Raw genomic sequence first — 18,512 nt, forward strand, 5'->3', positions numbered from 1 at the left:
TCTGCAACTTTCTCTATACAAACTTCTCTTCTCTGTCAGTGGGCTCATTAACAGCTGCAAAGTTTTTGTTTACTTAAGCGTTAATGCAGATATTTCAATAAGGAGAGATAGATGGAACTAAACATGATTTATTGATATAAGAATTCAGTTATGCTATTTTGTGATTAGACTACGATGGCCCGTCACAGCAGAATGAAATCCCAGCTGTGATAGAAACCAGGTGTCCTCTGTGTGCCGGTATGATGAAATGAGTCATGCTAGATAAGTTGATAAAAATGTACATGATTGAAACTAATGAGTCTAATGTGTTGTTAGAGTGAGAAGTCACTAACTTTGAAGCAGAGCTGAGTTCAGACATTCAGCATTAACCAAACTGCTCTGGTGAGTTTGTATTGATGCACATTCATTTTAGTGCTGTGCCTTGTTATACTTCAGCAAAGTGTTAGAATAACTGCTGTGATGTTTATAGTCAAAGGAAGAAGCTACATGTGTATAGTATGTGAGTGAGATAATTAGTAGGGCGATTAGTTCTCTGCTAACAGATTAGCAGTTAAACTGACTACCACCTGAGATCCCAAAAGGTTGATTCTGTTCATCTGGATGTAGCGTTATCAGTGGGAGAAACGTTCTGTCACTCATCTAAGTGACTTCTTCAGTCTCAGCTGACTGTAAGTTTCCCCAACCTTATAAACAGTACCTTTGCACAATAACTGACCTCACAGCCCACTGAATGAACAATGGGCTGGGACGTCAGTTCCGTGATCATTAATATGCAAATTGTCATGATCAAAGACCACTGATGGCCATGAGTACGATTCACAGTGAGTTGGGGAATGGCTGCAATCACGGCACAGCAAGTTGGCAAAAGGCCCCCTCCTTGATTCAGAGACAGTCTTTCCCTTTTCACATAAATGCCCTCCTTGACTCCGCACTCAAACCAGCGTTCCTCCCTGTCCAGGACATGTACATCCTCATCACTGAAAGAGTGGCCACTGGCCTGCAGGTGTAAATAGACTGCAATATCTACAATATGTTATTTCTCTCCAGCAGATGGCGCTGCTGGGCTGTCATTTGGATACTTAAATATTCTGCCTGGGCACTTGCCCTCAACACAGGAATAAAAAAAAGGAAAACAAGTATAAAACACTGACCTCTCATGCTTTACTTTATTTTAATATAACGTAAAAATGACATCAGAATGTGAATGTTGTGGGGGTTTTTCTTTCAGCTGCAACAGGAAACATTTTCTGCCAACATGTCAGCAGGATTGTGTCTGTGACTAAAGACGACTGAACAAACATGCAAAAAGATTTAAAATTCCCATTTTGTAAAGACTTTGCTGAGATTTGTTCTCTACTCCATCAAAGCATCTTCTGTAATATGCGGTTCATCAGAACAGAGGTTACATTTAAAATGGAAATTTAACAACGATGATTTAAAACGGAGTTTCTTCAAATAAATTTATCAAATCTAATTATGATTGTGCAACCCAGGCCACAAATATTATACTACAACAGAAAAATAAACGTCCTCATAGTGAAAGCCATCATAGTTAAAATTCATGTTCAAATGTATAACATGTGTGTAAAAACTCCTGTTCGAACTAGACTAAGATCATATTGAAGTGATTTGTGGGAATGCTCCTTTAGCGTAACCCTTCCCTCTTCCTCCATAAGAGCACATTAGCTTCTGATAAATTAAATCAGCAACATCAGAGAGCAGAGACATGAATGTAAAGTATCAGAGATATAATTGTGTTTACTCGGAAAATGCGAAGGATTTATTTCCCAAAGACAAACTGTGAAAACTAATCAGTAGAGTTTGGGCCAGATTTGATCCTAAATAGACTATTTGCTTTATCACAGCAGAATTCTGAATTTGAACTGATCAGACTGACCTGAACTGAAAGTGTGATTATTCAGACTTTAATGACATTGAGTGATATTTTTTTTTTAGTTTTGAGCCAAACTGGATTTCTTTACAGGAACTTTGCATTAAAGGCTCAACACACCAAAAATGGGTTTTGATCACATTTGATTGCTCATACAAGACAGAAACTAATCATAGTGATTAATAATGAGCACAAGTTTAATAAGCTCATAACACTAAATTGGCTTTATTTGTTTTTCACAGAACAGAATTCTCTTAACGTCTCTTAAAGAAGTAAATTCTGAAACTGAAGGTTTCTGATTCTTTAATCAAAAACTAAAGTTTAACCTTCTAGGACCTGGCGTCCACATATGTGGACATCACATTTTGGGTTATTTAGACCAAAATACTCAATTTGCTCTACAAGGGCCTGATATCCACTTACGAGGACATTATACTGCTACTGTTCTATCAGAATTTTAAACGAATATCCTCATATGTGGCTCTTATTTTTCTTAAAAAAAAATAAGGTAAAAAAAAAAATCTGGTAATTCTTTGTTTTTACATTCATCAGGCCCCAAATATCAAAGAGAAATTAAAAATGCATGCTGTGGAAGAGTTCGTGTCTTAGGAGGTTAAAGAAACAACCGAGGTGTTGGATTTGGAACAGATGGAAGGATACGTGTGATGTACTACACATCAACTGATTGTGTTTGTGTTTTATTAAAGATGGCGGCTTTTCATTTCAAGGTTTCTGGCTCTGGTCTCTTCACTGTGCTTTGCTCCATCACTCTTGTGAACCTAGAACTAGTCCAGTATCGTATATATCTGTTTACAGTGACGTCAGTGCTACAAATGCTTCAAGAAAACAGTTTCAGCACAACAGGAAATTTAAAAAGCACCAGAAGCAAATGTTCTTTTATTTTAAGGAATCAATTAAATGTAAAAACAACAATAAAGCTAGAAATTTCTGTGATGAATGTGTTTAAACTCGCATTGAACTACAGATGAACTCGGCTCAGTCTTAATGTTCTGTTTTACCTGTTAAGTGAAGTTATTTCTAACATTTATGATTTACAGTTTAAAATGTGAGAAACTGGAAATAAAATGTTTAAAAAACCTTTGATGATATAAACTTTGTCTCCATCTTATGAGTAAATATAATATATGAATAAAACACCAATATTAAAGTTGGACCTTCATCAAACATCTCTGCAACTTTGTTCATACAAACTATTTCCAGCTCTGCTCTGTCAGTGTAAATATTAAATTTACTGTTAAACAACACAAGTTAGAGTTCATAAAGATGAAGATCAGGTGTGAGAATATAAACTTTATCCATGATTACATTTGATTTCTGCCTGGTAATGTTTCACATTGAGGATCAGACCAAAGTGAGAATCAGTGACTCCATCAAAACAAACTGCACAAGTCTTCTCTGATATGCAGTTTATGAGAGCTGAGCTTAAATGTGAATGTTGGTCTGAAAACAAAATCTGATTATGATTGTTTCAATAAAACAGCTTCAGCACAACAAGAATATTTAAAAACCAATAGACGCAAATAATTTCTTATTCTAAGGAGTCGGTTAAATATAAAAAGAACAATGAAAGTGAGTTTCTATGTTAAATAAATCTTAACTAACGACTGAATGTGTCTGAAAAGCTGATTTTCAGTCAAACACAACAACAACAGAAACACTGGATTTGATTTATTTCACGTCACACAGACATTTTGTGATTCTCAATAATCAAAGAGACCAAATAAAGAATAACATTGAGGTAAAAATCAAAGGTAGGACCTATTTTCATTCACTGAAACACTGAGACTGAGAGCGAAGTTTAAAAATCAAAAGACTGATTATAAAAGAGGATCAGAAGATTCAGAAATCTTTCAAACTGTGAGAGACGCTTGCTGCTGATTGAAGTTAAAAATAACACAAGAAAAAATATTTTTAATCAAATCAAGTGTAGTTACACTGATGAGACAGTTTTTGAACTTAGAAGTCAAGTCTTTGATTTTTTTTTTTTAAAGTAGACGTGTTACTTTAAAAAGGTTATTTAACTGAAAACAAGATGGTGATAATCAGGATAATTAGGATCCAGTAGTTTTAAAGTTGACTATTGCTGATGTGACACAAGTTTAATCATTAATCCTTTTTTCTTTTAAGAAGTGTCACAGTTTACTGTTCACACTCAACAACTTTGAAAAGGAAATAAATCATCATCATTCAGATTTAAAAATTATCGAAAATATTCACATGAACAACATGAATAATATTGAAAATATGAATTTAAAAGAAATATAAAAAGTAAACTTTTCTTACAGAAACTCGAGTGGGTCACAAGATTTTCACATAAAAAAAAGTTGCTTTCGGTTAATTGAACTGCTAATAGTTCCACTAAATCAACAAAAAATAAATAAAACCTGATAATTAAGTTAGACAGTTTGATGAATAATGTCCCTAAAATTAAGCTGCTGGACTGAAAAAAAAAATCAAAACAGTTAAAAAAAAGAATCACTTTACAATCAAATCTCAATCTCACAGATTTTGATTTCAGAGGTTTTGGCGTCTCTTGCCTTCCAAACACTGAAATATGGGAAGAGTTTCTCAGTGAAAGTGTCTCTGTGAGTGTAGATGTGAGTCATGTCTTCAGGGTCATAGAAGGACACCTCCCCCCTGTCATAGTCCAGCTGGACTCTGATCCTCTGGAGACTCTTCTTCACTGTCACAGTCTGACCAACACCATTAGTGTATTTTCCACTGCCATGATTTAAACACCAGATTCCATATTTTGGTGAAGCAGAACGCCCTCCCTTCCTGTCAACTGACTCTTTAACTAAACCCACATTCCAGCCAGAATGTTCTCCCACCTCCACCTCCCAGCTGTGTTTCCCTGAGCTGAAGCCCTCAGAGCCAAAAACATTGGTATACTTAGTGTTTCTCTCTGGATTATCAGGAAGCTGCTGCTTTGTGTCTCCATGTCTCACACTGGTCAGATCATCAGACAGATAGAGCCAGCCACTTGCAGTGTTTGGGTCCAGAATGACAGGACTGAAGTGGACCTTCTCCTTCATCTTCTCCCACACTCTGAAGGACAGGTTGCCCAGGTGTTTGGCCACATCTATCAGTGCTCCTGAGACCAGCTGTGGATCTGACACTGAGCTCTGGGCTCTGGCTCTGCTCTGAGTGTCTTTATAACTGCTGAGGAATGGCACGCTGTGTTTCTGCAGCTCTTCTTCAACAGCAGAGATGCTGTCTGACAGAGAGGAGATCTGCTCCTCAATCATCTTCATCTCTCTGCTGATAGTCCTCCCCTTCTGCTCCTCTTCCTCCCTCAGAGCTGCCAGTCTGGACTCCTCTTCCTCTTTCAGGAACTGCCGGAGCTTGTTGAACTCTGCTCTGATCTGCCTCTCTGTGGACAACAGCTGCTTCTTGGAGTGTTGAATCACTTCATTGTATGTTTCCTCCACTTGTTTGTATTTGTTCCTCTTGTCCTGCAGAGACTTTAAGTCAGATTTCAGCTGCTCCTTCAGGTCACTGACTGCTTCTTCTACAGGAACCACTTTGTGACTCTGGTGGAGAGAAAACTCACACACAGGACACACAGCTCTCTGCTCGTCCACACAGAACAGTTTAGGCTCTTCCTCATGTTTACTGCACACCACTGTTAATTTCTTCTCTCCCTTTTCTGTCTCAGATGATCCAGATTTCTGTCTCCCAGCAAATGAATCAGCAAGTTCTTTCAGTGAAAAGTTCACACCTGGTTCATCCTTTGAAGATTTTCTTTTACAAATGGGACAGTTTTTGTTTTTAGTTTGTTCCCAGAATTTCTGCAGGCAGCTTGAACAGAAGCTGTGGTTGCAGCTCAGAGACACAGGATCTCTGAAAGTCTCTGTACACACATGGCAGCTCAGGAAATTTTCAAAAAGAGCTCTCTCAGCCATTTGATCTTTAAGTATTTTTAACTCACCAAATTAGTGTCTCTTGAACTTTCTGATAAAAATCCTCCAAACGTGTGTTTTTCAGCAGAGATCTGACTCCCTGTAATGGCGTCTCAGCTCAGTTCAAAAGTGTCGGAATTTACTTTCATTTTCATGAATCACGTGTTAAACTGAAACACGCACATAACATTTGTGTCAGTCAGAGGGCGCTGTCAGAGTCATTCAGATAGTTTTCAGTTTGTGCTCCTTAAAACGACACAAAAGCGAAAATATAGAAAATCTTGACTTCTCCCTTTTTAAAAAAAAAAAAAAAAAAAAAAAAAAGGAAGCTAAACAGATGAAAAAAATGAGACAAAGGAGGTGAAGCTGTGGTGTTTCAGAAGTTCAAGTAGCACAAGTCAGCGTGTTATCAGAGTTTTTATCTGAAGTTTTAACTAAATTTGTCGTTGCAGCCAAAGAAAGAATTTTAGATTGATCACAGGGTTTAGATTGTCAACCTGTCAGACCTCTGCTCTCACACTCAAAACAAAGAAAAATTCTTGACCCTCATGAACATGAAGCAATAATTTAGAATAAAATGCAGCTGAAATATATAAAATCAAAGGTTTATTTTCTCAAATAATACATCATTAAAATATGTTTGTTATAAACTAAATGTGTACCAGTGAATACATTTATACATTAATAACCACCAAACACAATATCTGCTTTTACTACCTGCGCTGTGACCTCAAACCTGCATAAGATTTTAGACCTTTAGACTCCAACTTTCAAGTTTGTCATGAACTGAAATGTGATGAGATGGTGATGTCACCAAAATAATAAATAGAAAATAAATAGAAGATTCACAGTGGACACTGGGAAACCAGAAATGCTGATAATGAAAAAATAAACAAACTGATATAAACTTGTTGATATGACATTAAACTGTGACAACACAGAAGAATTTACAGTCACATCACAAATCAGATTCTGGTCAAAGTCATGTTTAAGGTACTACTGCCTTGAAGTTGTCAATCACATCCACTTTTTTATGAAACAGAACAAAGTAGATCTTTTATAAATGCATTAAATGAATCCATGACAAGACAACAAATACTTTATTTATTCCAGAAGTTGTGACATTACTGTGTTAAAGCAGCCAATTTCACGTACAGGGTTTCTCTAATGGTGTGAGATCTGGCAGGTGTCTAGTCACAAAATACATTTAACAAGTATTTTGATCATTCACTTAAAGAAGCAGCAGCGCTCTTAAGACTTTTCTGTGACTGATGAAGTCAGACAGAGTTTGTGTGAGAAACCAGAGTTAGGCTGTTGTTGTTAGGCTGTACAATAAATGCACAAAGTCACATATAACAGTGTTAGGCCAATGATGATATTTTAATATTCTTCATATAAATGAATGTATGAAACAGTGCATTAGTTTATGATTCATAAAAACATTCAAAACCACAATTGCTTAATTAATGGAGAGATCACTAAATGGCAGCAATAAATACTTGATTAAATAGGCTGATGCTAGTACTGGGTACCTTGTGTAGTGGGGTGTAAGTAAACTGTGTTAATTTGAATTAGCATTAGGAGACTTATACGGTAGTTTTTACACAAGCTTAAACTGATGATGATGCAGCCCATCAGCTTTCATTGGCATTACATGATTTACAAAATGACTGAATGACTCATGGCTGTGCCTTAATGTTAAAAAGACTGTATCAATGTTTTTTTAGTAAACCTAAAACTACCATAGCTGCAGTAAAAGTTTTCTTGGGTGCACAAAAACTAATTAATGTTGAGGATTTAAGTATTTGGGAGTACTGCTAGACTCAAAATTACCCTTTAAAAAAACACGTTTAAAAGTAGTGAGAACTGTAAATGTTAATATACGGAACTTTAGACATATCCGCACATCATTAACGGAAAAAGCAGTGATTACATTCCTGCACTCTATGTTACTGGCTCATATTGAATACTGTATTACAAGTTGGTCCTTTACCAGTCTTGTTGCTATTGGGCCAATCGAAGTATGCTACAAAAGAGCATTGAAAATATTAGACAAAAAACTTTTGTCATACAACCATTGTCAAATTTTAGATAAATACAAGTTTCTAAATTTTACTAATTTCAAATTATTTAAAGTGTAACATAAACAGTGAAGCTGGAGGATGAACGTTAAATTTTTTCCACTTGATAAAAGTTAATGTGAGGGTTCCCGATGGTTCGGGACAAATGCAATCACATGGCAGGATGCTGTAAACGGACCAACTTCAGTCATGAGAACAACTGAGATAATCCATCCACAATATGAGGTTAGTCATTAATATACTGCAACAACATGGGAATAGAGCAGCTGCAAGAAATTTCAACATTAATTAATCAATGGTACTGTCATGGCCTGGGTCTAGGGACCCAGGGCTCAGGCATTTTCAGTGTATGTTTATGTTTATGTTTTCCGTGTGTTGTATTGGTTTGCTCTCCGTCTCTCCATGTGTCTCTGTGTGAGCTTCCGGAGGTGTGGGTTCGCTGAGGAGACTGCGAACCCGGACGTGGTCTACTCGAGAGACAGCCACACCTGCCGCTCGTCGTCCTCTGCCAGATGCAGCAGATTACGCTCGTCAAGGAACGGCATTTAGGACTGCAGCTGAGCTGAGGCCGACGCTGGATCCTTGAGTCAGAACTCGTCAGTACTGCCGTGAGCTTTTATGTAACCTCCGAGGAAACAGATCCCCTGCTAACCCTCTGCCTTTTGTGTTACCAGGAATCGGGAGCGGAGTACGCCTCTAAAGTCACGGTGTGGGAATTGGAGTTTTTTGGAGTCGCCACCTTTCACTTCTCACGGACATCTGCACTGTGTGGGATTCAGGGAGAATCACCACGGGACCACAGTGCTGGGATTTTGTATATAGTTGTGTGTTTTTCACCTCCTGTAAATAAATCCACTGTCCTTCACTTAGAGTCTCGCGTTTGGGCCCTGCTTTCACTGTCACTCCACGGTCTGCCATCGCAGCCGGTGACAGGTACGGAAGTGGAGGAAGCAAGAAGAATGAGTTGAGTAAAGTTTGATGTGACTGTTTTGTTTCGCTTGGTGCACCTTATGTATGAAAACAGACCCGTTCATCGACAGTGCGCCTTATAATCTGAAAAATATGGTACATAAAATTTGTATGTAATGTATTTGTAATTAATTTTAACATGTTTATCATGATGAAGACAATCTGTGACAGGTGACCGTAATAATTATAGTCTGAGATTTAACAAAAAAATATGAGGGTTAGTTTGTGTCTTTTGGAAACGTATTACACAGGAAGTAGAAGCAGGATCAAGGATGAGTTAACAGCAAATGGCAGTGACAGCTCTCTGCAGACTGTAGTTTATATGACTCACTTTAAAGTTTGCCTGTTGTAATTATGAAATTAACTATCAAAATATAGCTGCCAAGCTAACAAAATCAAATGAGAAGCATCATGCACCACTTCATGTACTGACAAATTCTGCAAATAGAAATGCAGGATGTTGCTCATTTCTTAATCGGGTTTATCAGAACGTGTGAATGAACTCATGAAGAACCTTAATGTAACAGTGACCTGTGTCTAAATGAATAACATCACTTTATACGTTGAGCAAACCTGAACTTTTACATAAGGCAGGATTGAAAGTGGTTTTGGAGAGCTCATTCACAAACTATGATGTTATAGTGATGATTCCCACAATTTCAGCTGCAGCCTCCTCTTGTCTGAAGCTTCTGCCTCCTGCTCTCCACTCTCTTGTTAAAAGACAATAAGAAGACATACATGACAAAAATAGTGAGCCAGAAACCAACAGATTACTCACATGATAGCCTCAGACTCCTCAGTGTTTCAGTGTGTCTGACCACCTAAAAAGCAGGTGTCCAAAAGCAGTGTTGCCTCACAGCAAGAAGGCCCCAAGTTCATCTCCATCACCTGGGCCTTTCTGTGTGGACTTGTCATGTTTGGTAGGGTTCTCTCCGGCCTTTTTCCCACCTCCACTTGATATCTACAATATGTTATTTGTCTTCACCAGATGGTGCTGCTAGGCTGTCGTTCAGATACTCATATTATTTGTGTGAGTAGTTGCCCTCAAAACAAAAAAGGAAAAGAAGTAAAACATTTTGACAACTCATGTTTTACTTTATCTTAATATAGCAAAGCAAAAAAAAAAAATGAGACTAAGAATCTGAAGTGTATCTTACGTATTGAAGAACAATGCAATCAGTAGAGGTGGGCAGATCGATCCAAGTATTGATAGTATCGATACCAACTCTGGCATTGCTATGGGATCAAGTCTACCATGATAGGATTGATGCTTTGCTTCTATCCCCACATATTTGTATTAAATTCATGCATTTTTTGGAGATTAAAATTATACCTCAAACATGCAGTCTGAGGTATAATTGTTACATGCCACGACAAGTGGCACTGTTATTCCTCTGTTTCTCTTGTCTTTCAAGTGTAAGGCCTGTATCTATTGGCCCATTTAAAGTTAATTGGTATGTGTCTATTGGCTGATCTGTGCACAGTAGGTCAATCACTTGCCAGGGATCATTACAAAAGGGCAGCTGCCCAGCTGGTTGGACCTGCTTCTGACTCTCTCTGTGTTTCTGTGTGTGATCTTAAGGTGTAAATCTCAGCTTAAAGCTCACAAAACTATTTCAACACAGCAAACAGCTAAAACAGGAAATAACAGCAGGTGAATGGATTTAAACACAAAGTGTGGATCTTTCATCCGATGTCACGTACGTGGACATGCTGTCAGGAGCTGAAAGCCGACACCTCACAGATTCTGCAGCTGCAGGTTTCGTCACTCTCAGACCAAAATTCACTGAACCAGCAGCAAAAGAAGATCAAAACTACATGTCGCATTTAAAAAATTGTTATGAATTTCCCTCTTACTTTAGCTGTTTTGCTCCCACCAGGATAAAAATCACACTTTTTGTAGACCAGTGTCTCCAGTGTCCCCTGTAGAGCAGTGTGAAACTATGACAGTTTCACGCTCTGACGGACACCTCCCTGCGTTCGGAGAGAAATCCTGCTCAAGCGAGTAAATTGACTTCTGACAGTTTGGAGGCGGAGCCCAAACGAGGACGGGGTCCTAATGTGAGTTACTCTGTGGCAGCGACAGAAATGCTGTTTTAAACTGTGTTTGTTTACAATTTGAAAAATAAAGTTTGCTGAATTCATTGTTAACAGTTATTGTTTGTGTGCAGTGGTGGAAATACAGACAACTGTCACTGGATTATTTAATGTTGAAGAAATCCTTAAACCAGAGGATTCTAGTTCTGAAGCCTCTGCACTACAGTGACACCAGAGAGCAGAGACATTTTAACCAGTGGAGTTTTGGCCAGATTCTTTCCCTGCAGGAGAGCTTTGTGGGTGTTGGTCGAGGCCTGTACTGCCCTCTCTCCCCCTCTGAATGTGTGGTGGTTGCAGATGACACACAAGAATCAAACTTACAGACACTACAGCGACCACATCAGCAGCAGCAGTTTGATTTGATCCTAAAGAGACAATTTGCTTTATCGCAGCAGGATTATGGATTTGAGCTGATCAGACTGACACTGACCTGAGGTGAAAGTGTGATTAGATATTTTATTTGTTTATTTAAAATATTTACAGATGAACTTGGCTCAGTCTTAGTGTTCTGTTTATCTGTTAAGTGAAGTCATTTCTAACATTTAATGATTTACATTTAAAAATGGGATAAGTGTAAATGTTTACAGTGTAAACATTTTTACTAGAGAAGAAAATCTGAACTTTGTCTCCATCTTGTGCGTAAATATAATATACAAATAAAACATCACTATTATAAAGCTGCACCTTCATCTGAAATCTCTGCAGCTTTGTTCATACAAACTATTTTCTGAGTTTGTAAACATACAGATTAGCTGTGAGAATGTAAAGTTTATCAATGATCACATTTGATTTCTGTCTGGGGTTAAATGTGAATGTTGGTCTGAAAAAAAGATTTAAAATGTAGCTGCTTAAAATCAATTCTTGATTTTATAAAATCTGCTGATTGTTTCAATAAAACAGCTTCAGCACAACAAGAATATTTACAAACTAATAGAAGCAAATAATATTTTATTCTAAGGAGTCAGTTAAATGTAAACACAACAATCAAAGTGAGTTTCCAAGTTAAATGAATCTGAACTAATGACTGTGTCTGAAAAGCTGAATTACTGTCAAACACAACAACAACAGAATCACTGAATTGATTTATTTCACTTCACAGAAACATTTTGTGATCTCAATAATCAAAGAGAGCAGTTAAAGAATAACATTGAAGTACAAATCAAAGGTAGGTGATTCACTGAAACACTGAGACTGAGAGTGAAGTTTGAAAATCAAATTAAAACCTAATTATGAAACATGAGAAGATCCAGAAATCTTTCAAACTGTGAGAGATGTCAGCTTCTGATTAAGGTTAAAAACAACACAAGAAAGAACATTTTTAATGAAATCAATCAAGTGTAGTTACACTGATGAGACAGCGTCACAACTTAGAAGTCATTTCTTTGAATTTGGAAAACTTTAAAGAAGACGTGTTACTTTCAAATGTTATTTAACTGAAAACAAGATGCTGATAATCAGGACATTTAAATCTTGTAGTTGTAAAGTTGACTCTTGCTGATGTTTAATCATTAATCCTTCTTTTAAGAAGTGTCACAGTTTGCTGTTCACACTCAACAACTTTGAAAAGCAAAGAAATCATCATTCAGATTTTAAAACTATCAAAAATATTTACATGAACAACATGAGAAATATTCTGAAAATATTAATTTAAAAGAAAGAAGAAAAAAATGTAAAAGTTTCTTACAGAAACTCGAGTGGGTCACAAGATTTTCACATGAAAAAGTTGCTTTAGTTTAATTGAATTGCTAATAGTTCCACTAGATCAACAAAATGAAATAAAACCTGATAATGAAGTTAGACAGTGTGATTAATAATTTCCCCAAAATTAACCCTGTTGCTGTACTGAAAAAACAGTTAAAATAAAGAATCACTTTACAATCAAATCTCAGTCTGACAGATTTTGATATCAGAGGTTTTGGCACTTCTTGCCTTTCCAACACTGAAATATGGGAAGAGTTTCACAGTGAAAGTGTGTCTGTGAGTGCAGATGTGAGTCATGTCTTCAGGGTCATGGTAGGACACCTTCCCCCTGTCATAGTCCAGCTGGACTCTGATCCTCTGGAGACTCTTCTTCACTCTCACAGTCTGACCATCACTATTAGTGTATTTTCCACTGTCATATTTTAAACACCAGATTCCATATTTTGGTGAAACAAAACGCTCTCCCTTCCTGTCAACTGACTCTTTAGATAAACCCACATTCCAGACAGGATGGTCTCCCACCTCCACCTCCCAGCTGTGTTTCCCTGAGCTGAAGCCCTCAGAGCCAAAAACAGTGGGATACTTAGTGTTTCTCTCTGGATTATCAGGAAGCTGCTGCTTTGTGTCTCCAAATCTCACACTGGTCAGATCATCAGACAGATAGAGCCAGCAGTGTGCAGTGTTTGGGTCCAGAATGACAGGACTGAAGTGGACCTTCTCCTTCATCTTCTCCCACACTCTGAAGGACAGGTTGCCCAGGTGTTTGGCCACATCTATCAGTGCTCCTGAGACCAGCTGTGGATCTGACACTGAGCTCTGGGCTCTGGCTCTGCTCTGAGTGTCTTTATAACTGCTGAGGAATGGCACGCTGTGTTTCTGCAGCTCTTCTTCAACAGCAGAGATGCTGTCTGACAGAGAGGAGATCTGCTCCTCAATCATCTTCATCTCTCTGCTGATAGTCCTCCCCTTCTGCTCCTCTTCCTCCCTCAGAGCTGCCAGTCTGGACTCCTCTTCCTCTTTCAGGAACTGCTGGAGCTTGTTGAACTCTGCTCTGATCTGCCTCTCTGTGGACAACAGCTGCTTCTTCATGTGTTCCCTCATTTCATTGTATGTTTTCTCCACTTGTTTGTATTTGTTCCTCTTGTCCTGCAGAGACTTTAAGTCAGATTTCAGCTGCTCCTTCAGGTCACTGACTGCTTCTTCTACAGGAACCACTTTGTGACTCTGGTGGAGAGAAAACTCACACACAGGACACACAGCTCTCTGCTCGTCCACACAGAACAGTTTAGGCACTTCCTCATGTTTACTGCACACCACTGTTAATTTCTTCTCTCTCTTTTCTGTCTCAGATGATCCAGATTTCTGTCTCCCAGCAACTGAATCAGCAAGTTCTTTCAGTGTAAAGTTGACAATAGGATAATCCTTTGAAGATTTTCTTTTACAAATGGGACAGTTTTTGTTTTTAGTTTGTTTCCAGAATTTCTGCAGGCAGCTTGAACAGAAGCTGTGGTTGCAGCTCAGAGACACAGGATCTCTGAAAGTCTCTGAACACACATGGCAGCTCAGGAAATTTTCAAAAAGAGCTCTCTCAGCCATTTGATCTTTAAGTATTATTAACTCACCAAATTAGTGTCTCTTGAACTTTCTGGTAAAAATCCTCCAAACGTGTGTTTTTCAGCAGAGATCTGACTCCCTGTAATGGCGTCTCAGCTCAGTTCAAAAGTGTCAGAATTTACTTTCATTTTCATGGATCACGTGTTAAACTGAAACACGCACATAACACTTGTGTCCGTCAGAGGGCGCTGTGTGTGTCATTCAGATAGTTTTTAGTTTGTGCTCCTTAAAACGACACAAAAGTGAAAAATGTAGAAAATCTTGACTCCTCCATTGAAAAAAACGAAACCTAAAAAGAACATAAAAATGACACAAAGGAGGTGAAGCTGTGGTGTTTCAGAAGTTCAAGTAGGAAACGTCAGAATGTTCTCAGAGTTTTTATCTGCAGTTTTAATTAAAGTTGTCGTTTCAGCTAAAGACATAAATTTGGATTCATCACAGGGTTTAGATTGTCAACCTGCCAGACCTCTGCTCTCACACTCAAAACAAAGAAAAATTCTTGACCCTCATGAACATGAAGCAATAATTCTGAGTAAAATGCAGCTGAAATACATGAAATCAAAAGTTTATTTTTTCAAATAATACATCATTAAAATATGCTTGTTATAAACTAAATGTATACCAGTGAAGTTAATTTCCTTTGACCAGATTCAATCAAAGATGACTGTATTACTGTAAACTGACTACATCCTGTAAGTAGTTCAAGTTCAGGGACACAGGATCTCTGAATGTCTCTGAACACGTTACAGTTGAGGAAAGTTTCTACACTCAACAAATGTCACATCTTTACAGCTTGTACCTTACAGTCCTTCAAGAAATCAAATTTCTTTTAGAGAGCTCAGCTGTTGTCATGGTGTTCTAGATAATAATTAATAACCACCAAACACAATATCTGCTTTTACTACCTGGGCTGTGGCCTCAAACCTGACTAAAACTTTAGACCTTTAGACTCCAACTTTCAAGTCTGTCATGAACTGAAATGTGATGAGCTGACCAGTGTGAGAAATACCAATAAATAAAAATTAAAAATATGACAGTGGACAATGAGAAACTAGTAATACTGATGAAAAAACAAATTGATATAAACTTGTTGATATAACTTAATATGTCATGACATTAATGACCGTTGTGTGTTTCTGCTGTATTTGAATGTTCAGTGATGGATGATGAAGACAGTTAAACAACAAAGATATTATTACTAAATTATTACTTGTGTCAGTGTTTGTGTGTGACTGTGCCTTTGTAGTTATGTTTATGAAACGTTCATCTTCTGTAGGTTATCAAGTAGAGGGTCTACTGAATGAAAATGCAATACAAATACTTGAAACTGACAACAAAGAAGAATTTACTGTCACATGTCATGAGTCATATTCTGGTGAATAAAAAAATCACAAGTCCATAAATCCAACCTACAGCAGGAGCTAAAACTAGCAGCTCAGTAACTGGATGTTGTTCCTGTTCCTGTCTTGCAGGTTTTAGATGTGTCCTTGATCCAACACAGCTGATTTTGGAGTTACCTCCTCAGCATGTCTTGAAGTTATACCGAGGCCTGGTAATGAACTAATCATTTGATTCAGGTGTTGATCAATGGTGATATCTAAAACCTGCAGGAGACCTGGACTTTGCCCCCTCTTGCTTTTAGTCGGTTAATAAGTGTCACAGTTTACTGTTCACACTCAGAAACTTTGAAAAGCAAAGAAATCATTCAGATTTTGACCTGATCAAATATTTACATGAGAAACATGAGAAATATTCAGAAACTATGTATTTAAAAGAAACAAGAATATAAAAAGCCGCCCATCACATACACAGTTAAGATAAAGAATCACGTTAAAGTTTAGCAGATTTTGATATCAGAGGTTTTGGCATCTCCTGCTTCTCCGATATAAAAATATTTTTAACTCACCAAATTCGTGTGTCTTCAACTTTCTGATTAAAATCCTCCAACGTGTGTTTTTCAGCAGAGATCTGACTCCCTGTAATGGCGTCTCAGCTCAGTTCAAAAGTGTCGAAATTTACTTTCATTTTCATGAATCATAGTCACGTGTTAAACTGAAAGATGAACATATCATTTGTGTCCACCAGAGGATGCTGTTAGTGTCAGACAGTTTTGCAGTTTGTGCTTCATAGAAAAACATAAAAGCCAAAATGGAAAAAATGTTTTGAGTTTTTTATGCTAAACGGAACATAAAAATGACACAAAGAAAATGAAGCTGTGGTCTTTCAAGTATCACAAGTCAGCTTGTCAGAATTTTTGTTTGCAGCTTGAACAGAAGCTGTGGTTGCAGCCAAGGTCATAAATTTGGATTCAACATTGAGATTGACAACATGCCAGACCCCTGCTCTCATCTCCTCCCCTAAAAAAAGATCATACGTTTGATTAAAATGCAACTGAAACATATCAAACCAAATGCTTATTTATACAAAAATAGAATAAATCGTTAAGGAAAATATCCATGTTATAAACCAAATGTATACAAGTCAAGAACATTTCGTGTGATCAGATTTCATTAAAGTGACAATTGTAATACTGTAAACTGGCTACATCCTGTAAGTAGTTCGAGCTCAAGGACTCAGGATCCCTGAATGTCTCTGAAGACATTACAGTTCAAAAAAGTTTCGACATTCAACAAATGTAACATCTTTACAGCTTGTACATTACAGTCTCTCACCTGCTGTAATGGTGTTCTAGTTAATTATTAATCACCAAACACAATATCTGCTTTTACTACCTGGGCTGTGGCCTCAAACCTGACTAAAACTTTAGACCTTTAGACTCCAACTTTCAAGTCTGTCATGAACTGAAATGTGATGAGCTGACCAGTGTGAGAAATACCAATAAATAAAAATTAAAAATATGACAGTGGACAATGAGAAACTAGTAATACTGATGAAAAAACAAATTGATATAAACTTGTTGATATAACTTAATATGTCATGACATTAATGACCGTTGTGTGTTTCTGCTGTATTTGAATGTTCAGTGATGGATGATGAAGACAGTTAAACAACAAAGATATTATTACTAAATTATTACTTGTGTCAGTGTTTGTGTGTGACTGTGCCTTTGTAGTTATGTTTATGAAACGTTCATTTTCTGTAGGTTATCAAGTAGAGGGTCTACTGAATGAAAATGCAATACAAATACTTGAAACTGACAACAAAGAAGAATTTACTGTCACATGTCATGAGTCATATTCTGGTGAAAAAAAAATCACAAGTCCATAAATCCAACCTACAGCAGGAGCTAAAACTAGCAGCTCAGTAACTGGATGTTGTTCCTGTTCCTGTCTTGCAGGTTTTAGATGTGTCCTTGATCCAACACAGCTGATTTTGGAGTTACCTCCTCAGCATGTCTTGAAGTTATACCGAGGCCTGGTAATGAACTAATCATTTGATTCAGGTGTTGATCAATGGTGATATCTAAAACCTGCAGGACACCGGCCCTGGAGACCTGGACTTTGCCCCCTCTTGCTTTTAGTCAGTTAATAAGTGTCACAGTTTACTGTTCACACTCAGAAACTTTGAAAAGCAAAGAAATCATTCAGATTTTGACCTGATCAAATATTTACATGAGAAACATGAGAAATATTCAGAAACTATGTATTTAAAAGAAACAAGAATATAAAAAGCCGCCCATCACATACACAGTTAAGATAAAGAATCACGTTAAAGTTTAGCAGATTTTGATATCAGAGGTTTTGCATCTCCTGCCTTTCCAACCTGAAAATACGGGAAGAGTTTCTCAGTGAAAGTGTGTCTGTGAGTGTAGATGTGAGTCATGTCTTCAGGGTCATAGAAGGACACCTCCCCCCTGTCATAGTTCAGCTGGACTCTGATCCTCTGGAGACTCTTCTTCACTGTCACAGTCTTACTATCACCATTATAGTATTTTCCACTGCGATGCAGCAAACATGAAATTCTTTATTTTGGTAAAGGAAAAGCTCTCCCTTCCTGTCAACTGACTCTTTAACTAAACCCACATTCCAGTCAGGATGGTCTCCCACCTCCACCTCCCAGCTGTGTTTCTCTGGGCTGAAGCCCTCAGAGCCAAAAACAAAAGAATATTTTCTGTTTCTCTCCAGATTAGTTTATCTGTTTCTTTTTGGACACCTTTTCTGGATTTCTCTCTGAAGCAGGGGCGGAGCGTGGGGGTGGCTTACTGGGCTTAAGCCCGGGTTGTTTTGTCAGAAGCCCGGGGTATTTTGAAGTGTAATTTTTTCATAGTTAGATGCC

The 18,512-nt window shown here is 37.6% G+C and overlaps 2 protein-coding genes across 2 annotated transcripts; both read right to left on the reverse strand.

Annotated features, from left to right (window-relative positions):
- Positions 1-3,575: 3,575 nt before the first annotated feature.
- LOC143421369 (E3 ubiquitin-protein ligase TRIM35-like) lies at positions 3,576-5,924 on the reverse strand. Its single transcript, XM_076890476.1, has one exon. It carries the CDS (start codon positions 5,815-5,817, stop codon positions 4,399-4,401), a length of 1,419 nt encoding a protein of 472 aa, XP_076746591.1. The 5' UTR covers positions 5,818-5,924; the 3' UTR covers positions 3,576-4,398.
- Positions 5,925-12,031: 6,107 nt separating this feature from the next.
- Positions 12,032-16,442, reverse strand: LOC106674719 (nuclear factor 7, brain-like). Its single transcript, XM_076891154.1, has 2 exons — positions 16,183-16,442; positions 12,032-14,565 (listed from the first exon to the last, which is right to left on the reverse strand). The coding sequence occupies exon 2, from the start codon at positions 14,256-14,258 to the stop codon at positions 12,840-12,842; it is 1,419 nt and encodes a 472-aa protein (XP_076747269.1). The 5' UTR covers positions 14,259-14,565; positions 16,183-16,442; the 3' UTR covers positions 12,032-12,839.
- Between the last annotated feature and the right edge of the window lie 2,070 nt (positions 16,443-18,512).

This window comes from Maylandia zebra, linkage group LG12 (assembly GCF_041146795.1).
Source record: "Maylandia zebra isolate NMK-2024a linkage group LG12, Mzebra_GT3a, whole genome shotgun sequence".
NCBI lineage: Eukaryota > Metazoa > Chordata > Actinopteri > Cichliformes > Cichlidae > Maylandia > Maylandia zebra.